General features: G+C 41.6%; 1 protein-coding gene across 1 annotated transcript in view; it reads right to left on the bottom strand.

The window, feature by feature from the left end:
- Window positions 1–5681: 5681 nt before the first annotated feature.
- The window catches only part of LOC117553010 (acetyl-CoA carboxylase 1-like), a 45523-nt gene continuing 31455 nt past the window's right edge, over window positions 5682–19749 (bottom strand). The window contains 11 exon segments of the mRNA XM_034226752.1: window positions 5682–7183; window positions 7265–7401; window positions 10035–10205; window positions 10888–11042; window positions 13500–13612; window positions 13694–13871; window positions 13941–14076; window positions 14889–14985; window positions 15074–15170; window positions 16596–16716; window positions 16829–16972. Of these exon segments, the coding sequence (XP_034082643.1) occupies window positions 7057–7183; window positions 7265–7401; window positions 10035–10205; window positions 10888–11042; window positions 13500–13612; window positions 13694–13871; window positions 13941–14076; window positions 14889–14985; window positions 15074–15170; window positions 16596–16716; window positions 16829–16972 (1476 nt within the window). The 3' untranslated portion in view covers window positions 5682–7056.

Genomic DNA, 19749 nt, shown 5'->3' with positions numbered 1-19749 from the left:
TTGCTATCCTATTGTGGCATAAACCATTTTCTACAGGCACATTTTACCGGCGTATTTTTATTATGATTCTACTTGTGATAGTCGGACACGACAACCTGTGCAGTCTCATGGCATTTCGTGTTCACCAACACGATTTTTAATCTATTGATTCGTGTTCACCAACACGATTTTCCCCTTTTTTCCGTGTTGCACAGCACGATTTTAAAAGCAATGTATTTCTACTGGTAATGTGTTTCGTGCCTGCAGCAAGTCTTTTTCTCCGGTCGGGTCGTGGAAGACCGGAAGCTGTGTGGTTCATAAAAATATGTTCTTACTCAATATCAAGCCACAATTATTGCTTTTATTTTAAATCGTATAATTTCTGACTTTTCTTTCCGTCTGTGAGGAAAATAAATGGGGCTCAGAGCCTCAGAAAACTGAAATCTGTATTTTTAAATCTTTTTTTCCTTCTAATTTGTTATTCTTTTCAAAATAACACACTGTTATTTACTCACCAATAACACACAATTATCCTTGCTTTTATTTATTGGTTTGATTCCATAATCTCAGGCTTTTTTGGCGTCCGTCAGGAACTGAATTTCAAAATAAAAATAACCGGAAACAGACGTAGGCCTCTAGGAGTTTAGGATGGCCGAAGACACTACACTACCCATAATCCCCAGCTATCGTTTAGGACTCCAGGGTTGCATTCCAATAGTCCATTTAGCTTAGGAACCTTCCTAACGGAGTGAAATGACCCGGAAGTACGTCACTGGCAGCCATGATAAGTGCCGTTCCAATTATCCAAATGAAAGGAAAGGAGGTTTCAAACTTCCTTTATAACCTCCTTTAGCTTAGGAACCACTGGACCTCCCTAACCGAAAGGAGAGGAGAAAATGCAGCCCCACAATGCATTGCAGCCGCAGCATTTGCCATCACAACAGTCGGCCGTTCACGGAAACAACCGATTATGACCGAGAAATTATATCATGAAAGTTACGGTGCTTATTAAGCATTTTAAAACGTATGTGGTAAGTTGCCAAAGTGCTTTTTTCTGAACGTTCATCAGTATTATGATCAAAAAGAGAAATATGAACGTTAGTTTTTACTGAAATGATCAAATAAAGTCAACATCTCACAGTCTTTACTGAGCTGTGTGGGGTTTGTTCAACTTTTAAAAGATGTTTGAATGGTGATATACACAGTGATAGATGGTAAGGACTAACGTTTATAATAAATACATTTATGATTTTAAGATATTTTCATACAATCATACGTATTGGGATCATTTGTATTAATGTGGACCGGAGGGAGAGGGTGACGAGCATAAGTTTCACTTTCCTTTTTAATTTCAATTCCAACTTTGGTCATGAAGAATATGTTTCTCTGTTGTCCACGTTCATAAAGCATAAAGCAACAGCATCAGAGCACGGTGCAGAGTCTCTAGATGAGTTTACAGTAGTCCCTCGTTCTTATTAAACATCCATGTTGTAGTCCGCTGTCCGGGGACACATATTCATGTATAAAATACGTACAAAAGTGCATTTTGCATGATAGGTCCCCTTTAAGTAAAGTCAACATTTCAGTTTTTTTCAGTGTAGATGGTATAATGTTTACCATGATCAACATCTGAGTTTAGCATGCTAGCATTTGTTCAAAAGCAGCAGTATGTACAGCTAAGGCTTCAAACCCCAACGCTACACCTCTAGCTTGGCTGACAATTTTACTGAAATATGGGCTCTCAGTTGTCGGTGACTTCCTGCCGGCCCGGCCTTGCCCACTCCTCCAGAATGCCATGCGGACCTGTCACTGCTCCTCTAATCTCCATACCAGCCAATGACCTCGAGTCATAATTGTGATGTATGGCCAAAGACGTAGCACCTTGGTTGCTGACCTTTCCCACAATCCTATACCCGGCAACCTTCATCACCTCTACCCCTCCCCTTCCTCAAACAGCCGTAGTCTTGTAGGGGGGGGGGGGACTCCATCCTCCACCCTCCACCCTCCCTCTCCCCCATCATCCCTGCATCTCGTCGTTGGCTCGATGAACGCGGCTCGCCACACTCCACTGGCTCTATGAATGTTAATGTAGGGAGGGGGGGGGGGGGGGAGGAGGGGAGTGTGGCTGCATGGTACAGGGAGCAGCTTCACCTGGTCTGCAATGCACATCTATAAGGAGCTTTTTGTTCATATTGGGGGAGCTTGCTTTTATGTTGCAGTAATATCATGGTATGAGCAGCAGAATTAGGACACAAAGCAACCGAGTTATTGTGTACACAGCATATTCAATTCCTCCAGAAAATGAAAACAGACATTGGATACAGGATTTTTGCTGGTTTATTATTACATACAATTTATTTTTTAAAGAAGTTGGTGATGAGATTTGACTTAAAGGCGTCCGTCTTGCAGCACGTTTGTCTGAATTTGAATTAGCCCTCCTCTCTGTGGCCCCGGTGGTCAGTTAGTCAGCCAGTGTTTACCAAGCTCTGACAGAATGAGAATGTATGCATTATGTGGCGATGATCGCAGGGTGGTGTAATCTTTGACCCCCGTGGCACGTTCCAAACGCAGATTGAAGATTAAGCTCCTCATGCTGCTGGCTGACAGGCTGCCTCTCTGGAGAAATCCACTGCCTGACTGGAACACTGGCCTCTCTGCAGTGTGGGAGATACACTGCGTCATTCATTTTAATTGTTCATCTATACATGAAAATTGCTTTCCTGAAATGCGTCTTCATCATTTAAGTCTTTCATTATAAACTCTACACAGCCTTGGAATGCATAGGGACATCTCATTCAGAATCACTACCATTATGAAACTGTATGCAAACAAAGCCAGTCGTGTGACATCACTGTTTTACTTCCTGTTAGAGTTTCAGCTTTCACTCGGCTAGACTGCGACTGTATGGCACCATGTTCTGGGTACTACAGTTAATGGAAATGGACTTATTTGATTACTTATCCCTTTTGTTTGCTCCGCCACAGAACATGCACATGCATAGTCATTGGATTAGTGGATTTACATGTGCATTTTGATGAAAATCATGCGTGTATATTTAGCTATTCTAACCCCTACTTCATTCATGAAATCTGAATTCTTGATGTATTGGCTTTGATTGAGTTAAATACAGAATGGACATACATTTAAGCAAAGGCATTATAGGACTCAAGCACAATGACATATCTTTTTCAAATCTGTGTATATTTACTAGGTATACTAAAATACAACTGAAGTTAAATTGAGAGGAGGCAAAACAGGTGAATGTAATGGATGTCACCCCGTAAGTATCATCTTTTACATTAAGATATTTGTACACTTAAAATGTCAGAATACTTATATAACACAGATTGGCGTTTGAGTCTACGTATTTTTTCTGAATTTTGCAGAAATCTACAGACATAAATAGTTCTAATTAAATAACGTTATTGCTTAAATGTGTACTCGGATGTTTTCTTTTCCCCACTAGTCTGAAATTCCAAAATCTCAAAATGATCATTGCATATAAAGAACGTTTTTAACTGTAGTGTCTTGCATTAAATGATGCTCGCCGTTAATGCTCTAAAATATTTCATTTTCCATATTGATGATTTTTTAAAGGTACTTTTAGAAAAGTAAAGTAAACTTAACTTTATAAGAGCATTCTCAAACTCAAAGGAAATGTGTTTACAGTAGGCAAGCTTCACAATATATTACATTGTGATGCACTTTTCATATAAATGTACAAGTAAAATTCTATTATCATGGTAATATACTTAAATTAAAAGGTGATTTTAATGTGTGAATACATATATTCACACAATCTAATGAAACATTTACACGCTTTATATTGTATTAGTATGATATACTGTAAGCCTGGGCGCCTCCCTAGGGAGGTGTTCCAGGCACGTCCAGCTGGGAAGAGACCAAGGGGTAGACCTAGGACCAGGTGGAGGGATTATATCTCTTCGCTGGCCTGGGAGCGCCTTGGGATCCCCCAGTCAGAGCTGGTTGATGTGGCCAGGGAAAAGAAAGGTTGGGGCTCTCTGCTGGAACTGCTACCCCCGCGACCCGACCACGGATAAGTGGGAGAAGATGGATGGATGGACTGTATGTATGGAAATGTTATTGTTTAAGAAACTTGGGATACTGAACAATTGATCAGTTTTGCTTCATTTGAAGATGAAAAATGCTGAGACAACTTGGTTAACAACGTATCGTCCCATATGTCAGATCTTTTTTTTTCTCAAATCTTTGATTATTTCGCAAAGGGAACATATTTGAGGCAACTATGCCCATGTAAAACACCAGGCATTTTGTATATGAGGTCTCTCTGAGGTGACAGATGCAGACTTTTGACCCAGAGGTCACCAGTTTCAGGAATGATCTACCAACAGCTACTCAGAGGTGTCTCAGAGTGGCTGGTCTGAAATACCCTATCCAGCATGGTTAAAATGTAAAAAGGCAGGCAGGCAGACGGAGATGAGATGAGCTCTTCAGAGTCCTCAGCCTGGAGAGAAATAGAACAGCTGGGGCCCGGCGCTCCCTCTGTGTCGCTCCACTCTTTGTCACGGGCAAAAGATTCTTGTTTTCAGGCAGTAATCAGACAGCCCTGGGGCTCTGTAAAGACCCTGTTCTCTTTTCATCTCAACTGTTGCATACACCCTGCTAATTGGAATCCTGCAACTGGGTCACAGGCATTGTCTCAAGTGCTGTCAAGTCATTGAGACGCGTGAATGTGGAATTATGGCTGCCTCAGATGCATGATTGAGTCTCCCCCCTGCGCTATCTTAATGCCTCCATTTCAATCTCATCGCAGACACTGATTTTCTCATTTTTTCAACATTAATATTTCTTGCTGCCTGGTCCGTTTTCTGTCAGTTTAGACTGAACCCAGCCAGCTTGGAAATCGGAAAGTAAAAGAAAAAAAATCTATAAATATCGCCTTGGCACCTCACATGAAACCTTATTTAACATAAGCCTTTTTTAGACTGAGTAACTACATATTTTTTATTATAACTTTTTGGATCTTCAATCTTAAAAGAGAAAGGATAACAACAAAAAGTTTTCTTCATTTTCACCAACCAGCCAAGAGTTTTAGGAGGAACTCTATTTGTCGGTGATTAAAAGAAGAATTAGCCAGCCTAGCATGGCGCCACAAATGAGCAAAACCCTGTGGGAGACCGGAGAGACCAAGCAAGGCACATTTCCAATTATACAACCAAATGACTCATTTTCTTATTGGGCCTCCTATAATTGTGGTGGGTATTGGGTGCATGCAACTCAATTTGTCTCACATATTTGTTGGTGGGACGGGGAAAGAGTTGACAGAGCCAAGGGATGACGTGAAAGAATGAAACAAAAAAAATAAAAAGAGGGGCTGAGATAGATCCCTCAATATTTATTTGATCTGCTTCATCCTCCTTAATACTGTTGAAGTTTAAAAGCCAGGAAGAAAATGCCACTTTAATCATCTGTGGATTGAGGAATGGGAAGACTATCATTTTCGAGTAATCAGAAAATGTCTCTCCAGAGTAATAGACTTCGTTCTGACTGCTGGAATTAATGAGGCTTCCAGTGATGTGATTATCTGTCCCGGGGATCATCAATATATACAACAACAAAATTGACAAATTAAATTATTGCAATTTCTTGGAAACTTGAGTTTGGTTACTTAGATTTAAAGCAACAAAAAAATAAAAATAAATAAACGTTTGACTTCAAACTGAGTTGGGTAGGCTTTATTACATTTGCAGACAGTTAGAGCTCATCACTGTAAATTGTTCTCCATGTTTGTACAGGAAGCAACCAGTTACTTATAAAGCAACTACATGTCAATACAGGCAAATCAAAGGCACAGCACTGACCACAAAGCCATTTCACATTGCTGACGTTGCATTTCTTCTGCAGAGAATATGAGATCCATAGACATTTATTTCAGCATTATGGTGCAGTGTGTACTCTCGTACAGTTGCCACAATCTGCTTGTCCGTAAGTAACAAATCAAGCAGATAAGTAATTATCAAACATGTTTCTCAAAAATGTATATTAAAAATAAGTAACATTTCATACACTTTAAATAGAACAGTAAGTTTGGATTACAGTGAATGAAACACTGTGTTCGATGTGTAACATGTAAATCCAGTGAACAGTACTCTTTCACACGCTGACATTAATGAGTTGAATTAGTGCAAATTCAAAAATATTAATTTGTTTGTTTTAAGTATTCATAAAAAGGGGTACAGGCTATTTAGAAACAAACACTATTAGTATCGTTGTCAATACTCATTAAAACCATCATCACCTCTGTCTATATTACCGTTGGTACCGATGTGTTTGTATGCGAGATGCGTCCTACACTCTGATTCTGGGTGAGGTAACAGTAAACAGTAAAGTGCGTCCGCAGCAGCATGTGTGTGAACCGTGTGAGTGAGAACAGAAGGGGCAGCTGTGGGTTTTGTTGCGAGGAGCGCGGCCCGTGGCGGGCTCTCCACAGGGTAACTGTGAAGCAGTGGGGGTCTAAAAGGGACCCTGTGCCCGCTCCCCGCTGGGCTCTCCTGTCCGGATCTGTTGTATGTAGTGTTCCCCCGCCTTTGTTCAGTAACTAAGTGTTCCCTGCTTACGAAAGTAAAACCCCTTCTTTCTCACTAATGCCCCCTCCCAAGCAATGTGTTGTCTGTTGGTCATCAAAACACTTGTGGTTTTTAACAAGCATATGTCACAAACCATTGTCATATGACAACAACATACAAATGTATAGTCGTGTTGAGGCCCCTGGTAGACCTGGGCATATTATTAGAGACTAGTTTTTATTTCTTTTTTAATTGCTCTTGAATTAAAAAACACAGATTTATCGAGCGGACGTGCGATACGTTAGCGGGAGATATTTGGACAACATGTTCAGTATTTGTTAGTTGTCCGAGCTCTTGCTTATTGAGAATCATAGCCAACGGTTCATCTGGGGTCCCGGCAGCTGCTAGGGGCCCCTCGCGTTGGCTCCTCCAGACTCGGGGTCCCCGCCCAGGAGCGGGGTCTGGCTGTGGAGGCGGTCCGAGAAGAGCATCAGCCAGGCGGAGGGAGGAGAGGCCGGGCCCCCCCCCCTCAAGAGGAGGCCGACGTCTCCATGGTGGACAGGATGCGGACAACCTCGGCTCTCTGCGTGGGCGAAATGTGCTGAGTCATGTACACGATGGAATCCATGGCAACCTCCGGATTGGCTTGAACGAGGCTGGAAATAAAAGTAAAAAGGAGATCAAGGGAGGGAAATAATTTGTTGACATTTTGAATCTAAATTGTTGCGGGCTATCACCTGCGGATCTGCTTGAGGATGTGGTCTCGGCGGATGCACTTGATGTTCTCGTCGACCACAGACCTGGCCCCCTCCTCTTCAGCCAGCTGCCTCTCCAGCCAGGACACCACCTCTTCGTTATTATCCCACAGATAGGCCTGTGTGAGGCAGGGGACATGAATCATTGTGAGGACGATTCAAGTATTCCCTTTTTTGATATCAAGCCTCAAACACAAGATGCGTTTCAAATATTATATGAAGACATCATTCTTTTATTTTTGTCACGTGCTGACGATGGGGCTTTTTAGACAAACTAGACCAAATAAAACAGTGAAAAGTTTGAACATTTAGGGAGTGGATTTATTTTCTTCATATATTCATTCATAGATAGCATATCATCAAAAATAAAATGTGACAGTCAACCCATTTTTCCCAGCGTTTCACAAAGAATTCAAATGTATGATTAATATATGGACTTATTTAGAGTTGGGCTTTCCCATTTGTCACAACTAGCCACTACTTTTCAGCCATTTTTAAAGTATGAGTTAAAAAAATGGTTCTAACTCAAATGACATCCTAATATAGCCTGTACCAATTATTTATCCCTTTCAAATAATGGTGAATCTGGAGGAGATTCCATCATAGTGGGACTTCCTCCAATTGTGTTAACAGGAACACATTTATTTCAACTGTACATCCATTTTATTTTCCATTCTTCCAAAGATATAATTATACACAAAGTTGAAAGTGTTTTAAGTTTTGATAACCCTATATACATTAACAACATGAGTCTACTACCAGTATTTGAATTACTCGAAACTTGGCATAGTAATATTCCTGTATCTTTTGGTTGACACTGTGCTGTATGTGCAGGTAACAAGATAAGTCTATTTCTTAAGGATTGTCTCTTTAAGTCTTCTTAAACTGAACAGCTTCCCTCCTCTTACTGTGCTGCATAGAACAGTTATTCCTTTATCTGTGCAATCCCTTCAATTAAATATATAATTTAGTGAAGTCTTTGTTATATGGGTAACTTGTAATCTATGGGTAACTTGTAATATTTCTTCAATTTATTAAATGTATTTCTAGATGAATAAGACTTTTCTTTTAACTAATTTCAACATGAAGCTTAAAAATAGTCCCAAAAAATGTAAACATGTGTCTAGACTCTACAATATCATGTATCAACCCATATTGTAATATCAACTAGAACACAGGAGATGGACAGGCTCAAAGGGGGCCGGATGTCTTGTTGACTGGACCTGATAGAGAGGAATTAATATTCATGAGTGTCGCCATCTCTGATCCCAAACAAAGCCTGCAGGCTGGAGGGCTTAGCAAAGATTTGGGGGCTGAGGGCTTTAACGGGCTCTTGCCTTTTTATGAACAGTCCTGCTTGAGGTCCACAAGAACATTTAATGCCCTTATTAATCATTTTTAATCTGTTTGCTTTTAATTAAGAAACAGCGTGTTGCTCTCCTATCTGCACGTGCCAGGGCTGTGATTAATTGTGGCTTAAGACAGGCCGTCCTGATTGGGATAATATATGAGAGAACAAGAGGGCCACTTCTGAGGAGATGTCAGACGCAGGGTCGGCTCCTCTGAGCCCCCAAACTGGCCATGATGGAGCAGCATTTATGGATCTCTGAGGGGTGTTTATTTTCATGAACTACCGGGTTATCAGTCCATCAGTATTTCATGGCAATGATTCGATAGGAATGGTTACTACTTCTTTATCTAGTGCACCTCCAGGAGAAGAAATGCGCTAGAAACAACCATTGTAATCATTCCCAGGGGGTTCACTTGAGAATGTAGCCACTTTCCCTGACCTTATTTCAGAATGAGCCATTTCAAAAAGGCAGAGAAAAGACTCATTCTTCCACATATGTGCTGCTTATGCTTTATCAGTCTTCTGTCTTTTTTGGTGTGCTTTAGGGCATTGAAAATAAATAAAAACCTTTCCTGATTTCCACGGTTATTAGGCTTTGTATGTCGGAAAAGAGGAAACGGATACTGTGGTATTCTATGCATTCTTTTTGTTCCTACATTCAATCGTTGCAAAATCTATTTTAATTTGAAAAATGTAAGTTGCAAAGAACCAAAATGTGACCAGTCAAATAAAGCTTGACTGGCAAAATGTTGTTCGTCAAACTCATACCAAGTACCCTTTCTGACGTGCTGTTAATCACAATAGTTTGTTAACATGTTAGAAAATGTGTGCCAACTGAATCAATTCTACCATCATCGATGTAACATTCATTTATGTATGTGGCTTTAAATAACTTCATGTCAATATTAAAAAACAACGACAGCTAAAATCAACACAATCAAGACTCCATCACACACATACACACACACTTCATGCCTCTAAATGTTTCTGTTTCATATGGTTGTTGAGGTTCTGTCTCAATCATTTGTAGTCTCTCTATACCCGGGATGATATGGTATTTTTAATTCTAATGCACAACTGTTATCAATTTTTTTTAAATCAATGTATAGGATTGAACAAACTAGAGACCTGAATTTCGCCAAGGGGATAAACAAAAGAATATTCTATATCTATTGCCTATTTCCTGCCCAGACACTACAAATGTAAATTAGCCCATAGCTAACTCTGGTATAGCTAACAAGCCCTGCAACTGTCAAACCAACACATATACAAACAGATACAAATCTAAGTCCATTTCACACACAAGCAAATCTATAAGACATTAACTATGGTATTCTACATTTCCTCCCAAATTCTCTGGATATATAAAACAAAGGTCATGAGTACACGGTGGGGTTTTACCTTGACGGCCCCCTCGGCCTCCACGAACCAGCGGCGCAGCATGGCCTGGATCTGTCCGTCTGTCAGCTCGCCGTTGGCCGCTGAGATCTTACTCTTCACCGTGTCCTCCAGCAGCAGACGCCGCAGGCGCCAGTAGAAGAACTGACGGGATGTTTGCCAATCAAGGATATCCTGAGACAAAAAAACACATGTAATGTCGTTGCAGCTTCTGTTATGAGGAGCTATTATCACCTTTGTTTTACAATTCAATAAATGTCAGTGTCTGTTTTTCTGCAGTGATGTCACAAAGACAAAGAACTCATTAAGGAGACAGACTACCTGGCAGAAAGGACGTACGTTTAAGTTTCATTTGGTTTAAAAAAAACAAAAACGCCTTTTATTTTTGACACAGTCCCAGGCTGTAGAAGTGTGGATTGATGTAACACAAATATGAAACAATGTGCTTCTTTATTTCGTTGTGGATTTACAAGTGAGACAATGTTAATGAGGGTTGGTTCAAATGCAGTTGTCCTTCAAGCCCATACTGTGTGTACCAAACAGACCGCTCACATGACCAGAAGGGTCTTCACAGATGGATGGCAGTCAAACGGAGTGTGTGTATGTTGTGTGTGAAAAATGGGAGTGTGAGGGCACAGGATGAGATTGTGCCTGCCCGAGGCGGCTCTGCGGTTTCTAAGGTGATTGACCGGGGTCATCGCAAGATAATTATGAGGACGAGTCTCACAGACCAAACATTATTCACACAGGCAGCAGCAGCAGCAGCAGCTACACTTAGACTCCCCTGTGGGCTTTTCTGGTTAGTCACATACTGCAGTTCACACTTTAACGGTGCATGCATGTAAGAAGTGCTCACCGTTATTACACCCTTCTCTTGCATGCGACCCGGGGTGTCATGGAGGTCTGCAAACTGCACGGCCACCTGGTGGTAGATGGGCAGGAGGAACTCCTCTCGCTCCTTCAGCTTGGTCTCCAGCTCTTTACATTCAGAGGGATTCAGCTCAGGGGTTCCTGTTGGAAAATGGTACCATCAAACTATTTTGTTAAACCAAATGCCTGTAGGTTTCGATTACAAGCTGTGCATATAGACAAGGAATCACAGGTCATCCTAAAAGCAGTATTACAAAACACTTTTGAAGGTTGTAACTAATCTTCCATAACTTGAATCTTAAGTGTTATTGGTTTACTTGGACCCCAATTCCTGGTTTGATGTAGGTGTGGTCATGTACCATACATTACTGCATTCACCTGTTTTTCTGAATACAATTTAAAGTTATAAAAATACTAAGAATTCGGAATTCTTGGATAGCTGTCTTATTATTTCTCACAAACTAGCCAGCATCAAATGTGCACAAAAGAACACTGTAAACTTAAACAAAACGTTTGCACAATAATGGTTTGAAATAACTTTGACTTGGTGTGTAAGGTGTTCATCAGAAGCAATTTGTAGGTGCTACTATCCTAAAGTATGTTCAGGGGCCTCATTTATAAAGGGATATACGCTCAAAAAATGGCGTACGCCAGTTTCTACGCAATGTTTGCGATTTATAAAATACTAACTTGACGGGAAAACGTGCGGTCCTCCACGCAAACTCTAACCCATGCGTACGCACTAAGCACAACAACGGGAGAGACGAGAAACTGCGACACCGTTGGCAGAAGGAAGAATGGAGAGAAATATGTGGAAATAATACCATAAATAAAATGTTACCTCTCATTTATCATATATGAAGAATTCATTTTCACACATTGATTAAAGCCAATCTTAAAATGATTAAACAAACGCCTGTTTGAGACTCCTCAGTGCACACAAAAACATAACTTGGAGAAATAAATAAATACGGATATGTTATTTAAAACCACCTCGAATATGTTGCGTTAATGTTATGAAATGTTTTCTCATAAATGATGCGGTAAGCAGGAGGACAGAATTACATCTAAACTGACGCCGTGTTGCATTTCTATAGGTTGTAGATACGAGTATGGTTTTATATACTACCACGTTGAGACTTGATAAGTCGCTCGTAAAACACAGGAGGTATGGAAGCTAAGAACACCATATGTGGCCAATTGTACAGCTGATATAACACAACACATTAGTTGTATTTCCTTTAACTGGTGGATATAGAGTTGCTGCAGTGGAGAGGCAGCGCACAGCTGATCGACAGCTGGGACACAAACTACCAAATACAAAAACATAATTCAGATCCAGTCGTCATGACTCCACTCCAGGGGGATTCCCCGATCATTTCTTACAGTTTATCATCAAGGGGGGGTCTCCTGTCCCCGGCACAAACACACTGCCTGAGGAAGGCTATGTGTATTTATTTTGTCATTAGACTTTTTCGGACCACTTATTTATTTATGTTGGTGACGATCCGACCTCCATGATGCTACTCTGGTTCAAACTGCATCCACCAAACAATATGATTGATCTCCACCTCCCCCAAAATAACCAAAATCTGACACGGTGTGAGATGTCTTTTTTAGCTGTTCTGTCGTCATTTCCTGCGATCTTCTTCATAAAGTCAGTCAGAATGAATGAATGGGCGTTTCTTTGACTATTTATAGGCAAATATGGGCGTTACGTGAAGCCCGCAAAAGCTGCACCACATTTCAAGTCGGTTATGATTTATAAAGGGAAACCGGCGTAGGAAGTGCCGTACGCACTTTCTTCGCCGGTACGCAATGTTTGGTGAATCGGAAAATGTCGGAACATTTCTGTACCTATTTTTTGGATTTCTACTACGTAAGCAACCTTCCCACGTGAATCCTACGCACAACGTTTTAAATGAGGCCCCTGGGCTTTTGTCACGTAGTTACAGTTCTGGACTCTTTTTTTCTCACGTAAAGCGAAGCATCATCTGCAAAAACATCTGTTCAAATCACACAAATATCCCGTTGCATGCTTGTTCTGAACCTATTAACCGTAAACTGCCAAACCACTGGGGATTTCCCACCGCGGTAAGAAAATAAATCCATACCGTCACATCCCTAGTCCCATTACCATCAAATGAGCTTTCTTCATGAGCATGCAGCGGTGAATTAACTCCTTTTGTTTCGGAGCCACCCCCCAAAACCCCTGGCTGTTGTCACCAAAGACTGATTTCTGTCAATTCCAATCTGTGAGCTCTGTAACCACTCCCCAGTAGCCCCTCCATTCCTCCCATCGGCCCTCAGCGTAGGGCCCACATGGAATTGGAGCACCGTTTCTCTGAGCCTGGGGGAAAATCAATACGCTGTGCTGGAGAGACAGAGAGCTGGGGATTGATCTGAGCAGGCTGTGATTGACACGTCTCCCGGGGGAGTGCGGTGAAGATGATACTATCAACACCAAATAAAGAACGACTGTGAACGCACACATGCTCCGACCTGATGGATTTCTCCTGGCCAAAAAATGAGGACAAGGCCGAGGGGGGACGCCAGTAAAGGGCTATAATTAGAATGCAAGAAAACCGGAGGACTCACCCAGTCTTTCAGCTAAGCTCATGTAGATCGGATCCACTCGCCTCATCGTCTTCACCAGGTCCTTCTTCCGGAATTTGATCTCCACCGTTCCTTCGGGCTCCAAAACTCCACCTCTGGAGACAAGAGTGATTTAAGTGAGCTTAGACGGGTTTGATAAGATGAGTCCTTTTGTGCGCCTTTTCTTTCCAACTCACCGGCTGTCCTTGTCAGCGTACATCTCCATGTGACGAGGGTTGATGGTGGGATCTATGACCACCCAGGATCCCCCCCTCAGCTCAGCCTGGGGGGGGATATAAACCAGGACCGGCTGCCTGTACTCCCGCAGCCCGTCCACGATGTAGGCCCCGAACTTCAACACCTGGTCGTACATATCTAAGAGGGGAGAATTTCATGAGAATGGGTTTGATCCTGCATTGATGATAACCACGGAAGTAGAAGTACCTTTCATTCCTCCAGAAAAGCCCCTCCAGTTGGCAAACACCATCAGAGGGAGCCCCTCTCTGTTCAGGTCCTTAATGGCCTGCGCCGTCTTGAAAGCAGAATCTGGGAACCACACCTGTCCGGCCTGCTGGATGATCTAAATATACAAATCAGAAAATCTTCATCAGCACAAGGGTCTCTGTAAATATCAGAACACTAGAGTTTGGGGTGAGGAAAGTGAGATTAAATATAATCTATTGTGGGTTGTTGAGTGGAATTCAGCAAAGATAACAATTAATTATATTTGTTATAAAAGGGGCCGCCATTAGACACCCCTTGGTTCAGTCTCCCAAACAAACACCCAAGTGCGTGTCGTGTATGAGCATGGATGCGCGTTTAAGCTGTGTATTGGAGGGAAGCTGTGAACAGGGAAAGGCTCTAAAGAGAGATAAAGAAGTGAAGCACCAAAGCGAGTTTGTGTTTTAAGGTCAGAAAAGTTAATTACTTTATTATTAAAGTATATCATTATTATTATAATTATTATGGTAAGAGCATGTAGGAACTGACAAAAAAAAGAAAACGCATTTTGGCGAACATGACAGGCAATTTACATTCACTCAATAAGACAGACAATCCATCCCAAAAATGATAAATGAATAAATACAAAAGTGGAATCAATAAACAATATTAGTCAATTGAACATAATAATTAAGAAGAATATTCTAATTTTGAAAATACCACATGTAAATTGTATTTCATTTCAATTGTGTCAAACATGTTTTAAACTTGACAATAAGGAATACATTTCCAAGTGATAGCATGATCTTGCAGATATGATCATACGCATCAAAAGGGTCAAATCAAACCGTTTTGTTATTTAAGAAAAATATGTGAAATGTATTGCAGATATTATTTTAAAGTTATATAACCAGAGTCCTTCTTGAATACATGCATTGAGCGACCCCTTACCTTCGCATCGGAGTCCAAATTGGCTGGATCGGCTGGGATTGACAGCTCGACTGACCTGGTTTCCACGGCAACCACCCCAGTAGGTATCCCACCCAGCCTGTAGAGCGAAGACATTCAGACATGTACAAATGACCTTGACTACGTTAACAGTGATTATTGCCAGTGTGTTTTGCCGGGACACTCACCTGGCTCTGCCGACCACCACGCTCTGAGCCCATGGCTGCATGATCTCCATGAAGGAGCCCTGGTCAAAGAAGCCACTCTGCCAGGAGCCCTTTGGAGCTGTGAATGAGGAATGAGAGTCGTGTGAGTGCAACATGAATGAAAGGGGAGTTACTTATTGCAAATTGGAAATGCAACTGAATCAATTTCCTGGACATATTCCCTCTCTTTCTATGGTGTTCTTTTCAAAACCTGCAGCTTCATTCCTCCTGCGGTCCCGACTTGTGTATTTCTCCTCCCTCAGAATGGGTAATCTTGGCAGCAAACCATGATGGATGACTGCAGAAGGAGGGCTTATTCAGCTGTTTTTCTGCCCGCGCACCCCGAGAAACATGCCCAGTCTGTGAGGTTACCATTCAATTAAGCCTCGCCACTCATGAGTACCAGAGTCGTTGACTGGCTACCCTCGCAGCCCCCCCCCCCCAATCTCTTTCCTGTCCCAAGCCGTAATTACACTGATGTGGAACCTGCTAAGTCCTGACCTGCAGTGTAAAACACGCCGAATCCATTTCGGCGCTATCTTGATCTAGCTGGTAGACATATGATCTTATACCTCATTGTTTCTCTATTAGTTTCTTAACAGGCTCTCTAGTGATGAATTATGTTCACCTTTAACCCTGGGAGTATAAGGATTAAATGATGATGCTTTTTACTTTATAAATAACACAAAATAAATAGGAGTATGGCTCTTTACAACTGCTGATAAAGCACTTTGAATAGAAATGATTAGTGGAGGAAATGAGCAAATGTTGAAGTATATAAATGACCACACAACCATAATAATGTATGAGGCGATAGAACGTTCAATGCAGTGTTTGATGAGGCCGCTGAGAGAACGGCTGCAACCAAGGCTGAACTACTTGGACAAATTATAATAACAAATGTTTTTGTCCGATTCATTTGTTTGCATCATTATTCTCTTTAATCAAAAGATCTAAAGGAGCCTCCGTTGGTCTCCTTTGTTTACTTCCGTAACATAGTGACGTCACCACGTAACACTTCAACACATGGTGATAAGCTAAGGGGTGGGACATCTCTAATTAAAAAAAAGAAAGATCTTTTTGAACATTAAAGCATGTCAAAATGTCACAGAAGAAGCACACAATACAAATATGAACCTCACAATGAGCATAATAGGGCCCTTTAAGTCCATTGCATATGATTTGAGGCCAGGGTATCTCAGCAGTCGCACAATATGTCATTCAGAATGGTGTTTTCACACATATTTACAGCTTCTGCTTCAATTGGGACAGTGCTAGTCTATATAACAATTTGAATAGGATTCGGATAAGTTGTTCAGCCTAGCTGTAACTTGCGATTGTTTTTATGTGAATAAATCTGTTATTAAGACAGAGTATTTAGTCTATAAATAGTCAAAATGGTGAAAAACGCTGGTGAAAGTTCAATATGGCCCAATTTATTGTCTGAACATGTATATTTTTTTGTTCAAAACTAGCAACAGAAAAGCAACACGTTTCCACTCACTCTGGCTGGGACGTCCTGCTAGCATCCAGCGAGGGTCATACGGAGCCTTTGTAGGGATAAACTCCACCAGCCGATCTATGGGATCCTTCGCATCAAGGATTGGCCCTGGACTCGAATTAGTCTGAAAAAAGGAAATCATTTAATTTTAGAGCAGCAAACAACATCCAACATCCAACTCTTAACATTTTCACACGTTTATTCTCACACTGATAGAAGATGCATCCAAACATTACCATGGGCATGTAGGACAGCCACTCCAGCAGCGTGTACACTCCCTCAAAGTCATCACACACGGCACAGTGGGTAACACCGTTGTTGTGCATGATTTGGATGCCACCAAGTTGATTGTTTGATGTGTACACTTCTCTGCCCAGCACCTGGAGTGGGAAAAAGATAAGTGTGCATTTAACAATAGGAAAAATATAGTTTTCTGTTGTGATCCAAGATGCCGTTTGTTTTTTTGTTTGGTCAAATGTCCTAAAATAGTGAAAAATTATACTTTGATATTACTAAAGAAACATTTTGCTGTAATTTAAAGGATGCCAAAAACACTGCAAGTTTGAATTCATGCCCCGACAGGTTTGTCCGCAGTACAACAAGGAGACAACTTTTAATATGCTCGTTTCGTGAATACATTTTGGACATTCTAACATTGTAGCTACTATATCAACACTCAAAACGTCATCATGGAATTAATACGTTAGGGATTTATACAATTGACAGTCCATTTGTACAGGTATATTTATACACAGAGAATTTCACCTGGTCTCTGTGATGACAATTTTGGAGCAAAGAACAGGAACTCAAGAAATACACTGGAGAGCTTTGAACTGATGTCAGACACTGAAGATTTATTGGAAGTTACGGCCGGAGAATTGACAAAGACATTTGCTGAGACGCCGTAGAGACACAGGCTCCGCCCAAACCTACTCTGAAGTCATATTACCCCGTCCCGGACACTTAACCACTCCTAAGAGCATAATCTACATTAAAAGACGCTGCAAATCCTGTCCCTCGCAGGGTCAAACTGACTTAAAAGTAAAGATTGTTTTATGGTCATATCTAAGACGTGCGCAAAGAAAGAGCCTGCCTTACCCGTAGAAACAGCTCTCCCAAGGCTGTTTGCCTGCCTAGGACAGAGGAATGAGAAGTACAATTAAGGGCCCTATGAATAATTCCCTATCAGTCTCTGTTCCAATTAAAGGTTGAGCCACAGCTGCCCAGAGATGGCTGTTTTCCCTCCATCTCTTATTCAACAACACCAGGACGTCAGTGAGACAGGAGGATAGTTTCATCAACACTTCTCAGACTGTATTATATATTTTTGCCTTGAATGCAGAAAGAAAATGCTGTTCATGGAGGTGTTGTCTCCAGGCTTCTGGTGTGGGGGAGGGGGGGGATTTGGATCAATGAGATCGCACACAGGCATGCCAGGTAACAGCAGGGGGCCTGCATACAGAGTCTATACAAGTGATCAGCAAATAGAAATCTCTCAACCACAGCGATCAGAGGTGGGAGGGTGCACACGACACTCTTCCTGGGGGATTATCAGATTTTCACATGCACTTTCTCGTAAAAAGAAAATTGAATTAATTCAACAATGTTAAAGCCCTTTTTATCATTATGTTTCAATTAGCTGATGATTTATCCAAAGCAACTTATAATATGTGCAATCAATGAGGAAGATACAAAGTTCAAATGTCAATAATTCTGCAAGTGTATTCCTTTTGAATAAGACACACTATTTAAGTGGAAATAAGCCAGACATGCTTAAGTGCTAATAAATATTTGATCTGTTTTTGTTGGCCAAGGTGGGTTTTTAGTATGCAAGGGAATTTGAGTAGGTTTTCTGCTGTCCTGATATTAATGGGGAGCTTGTTTCACCGTATATTCTGAACATCTCTATACCTCCATCCAGCAGTTGTGAAAGAGGCTGTTGTATAAGAGTGATCTGGAAGCCACCAAACCCATTTTACCTTCAGAAATGCCCTGTGCCAACCGGAAGCCATAAAATCCTCCCACAGCCCACCCTATTTTCATAAGCAGCCTCGAACAGGTGGCAGGGCCCTGACATGGTTCCATAAAAATCAGAGAGGAGCTCAATCCCTACCCTCCGCTCTCACCTTTTCAGCCATCATTTACTTTCTTTATTACCATTAATGGTTATGTATCCGGCTACAAATCTAGGGCGCCCTCCTAAAGCTGTCAGGAGAGCCCACGGCCCCGAGAAACATTGCAGTCACCTTGACATACACAAAACCCCGGAGCCTCCGGCCATCGCCCGGGCTTCATTAAGATTCCGCAGCAGAGAGGAGGAGGAACAGAGGGAGGAAGAAAATGAAGGGGAGAACTGGATGAAACAGCTCACTGGGGTATTTATGCTAGTAGTTACTATCCACTCCCCATGAAAATATGAGAGATTTCCAGCAGCTAATGGAATGATGATCTCAGGGTTGCAGCCTCCTGCTCTCCATTACGTTTCAGTTAATAGCCAGGAAGCCACATGATAAACAGGCAGACAAAAACTGCCCTATTTATGCCTGTATAGCGGGTGGGATTAGTGCCGTTTTAAAGTAAACACCGTTAATTGTACACAAATGATATATTGGAACACATCACCTAGACCATGTTGACACTCGTCAGTAAAAATGAACATGAGTCTACTCCCACAAATAGAGCTAAACACTGCGGCATCTAAAAAACAATTGAGCTCCCAGAAAATAGGTGTGCCATCATGGGACCATTTGCATGATTTGCCATGTTGCGATCTGTCATCTAATTTGAAATGGAGTTATCTTAATGCACTGACAAGGACAGAGAATGGAAAGCAAGACAAAAGGAAGTAGTGAAGCGTAACACACACATGCATACACACACAGCAATCAACTGCTTGCAAGAAAACAATCTGCCTCAGCAAAACTTTTTCTTTTTGATTAAAAACAAATGATATGGTTGTCCTGCACTGCAGCCTCCGGCATGTCACTCTATTTCTATGCAAATACAACTTCATGGTTCACTTTCAATTATTCCGCCGTGAGTGGCAGGCAGGCCCGTGGCTGGGATCGGAGAGGGGAACCTGGTAGAACAGAGCGAGGCAGGAGGAGGCCTGATCGCCCGGTTGGAACAGCACCAAAATCATAGCACACACTATTCT

This window comes from Gymnodraco acuticeps, unplaced genomic scaffold, assembly GCF_902827175.1.
Source record: "Gymnodraco acuticeps unplaced genomic scaffold, fGymAcu1.1, whole genome shotgun sequence".
Taxonomy (NCBI): domain Eukaryota; kingdom Metazoa; phylum Chordata; class Actinopteri; order Perciformes; family Bathydraconidae; genus Gymnodraco; species Gymnodraco acuticeps.
The sequence above is the reverse complement of the archived record's forward strand: the minus strand, read 5'-3'. Positions and strand labels throughout refer to the sequence as shown.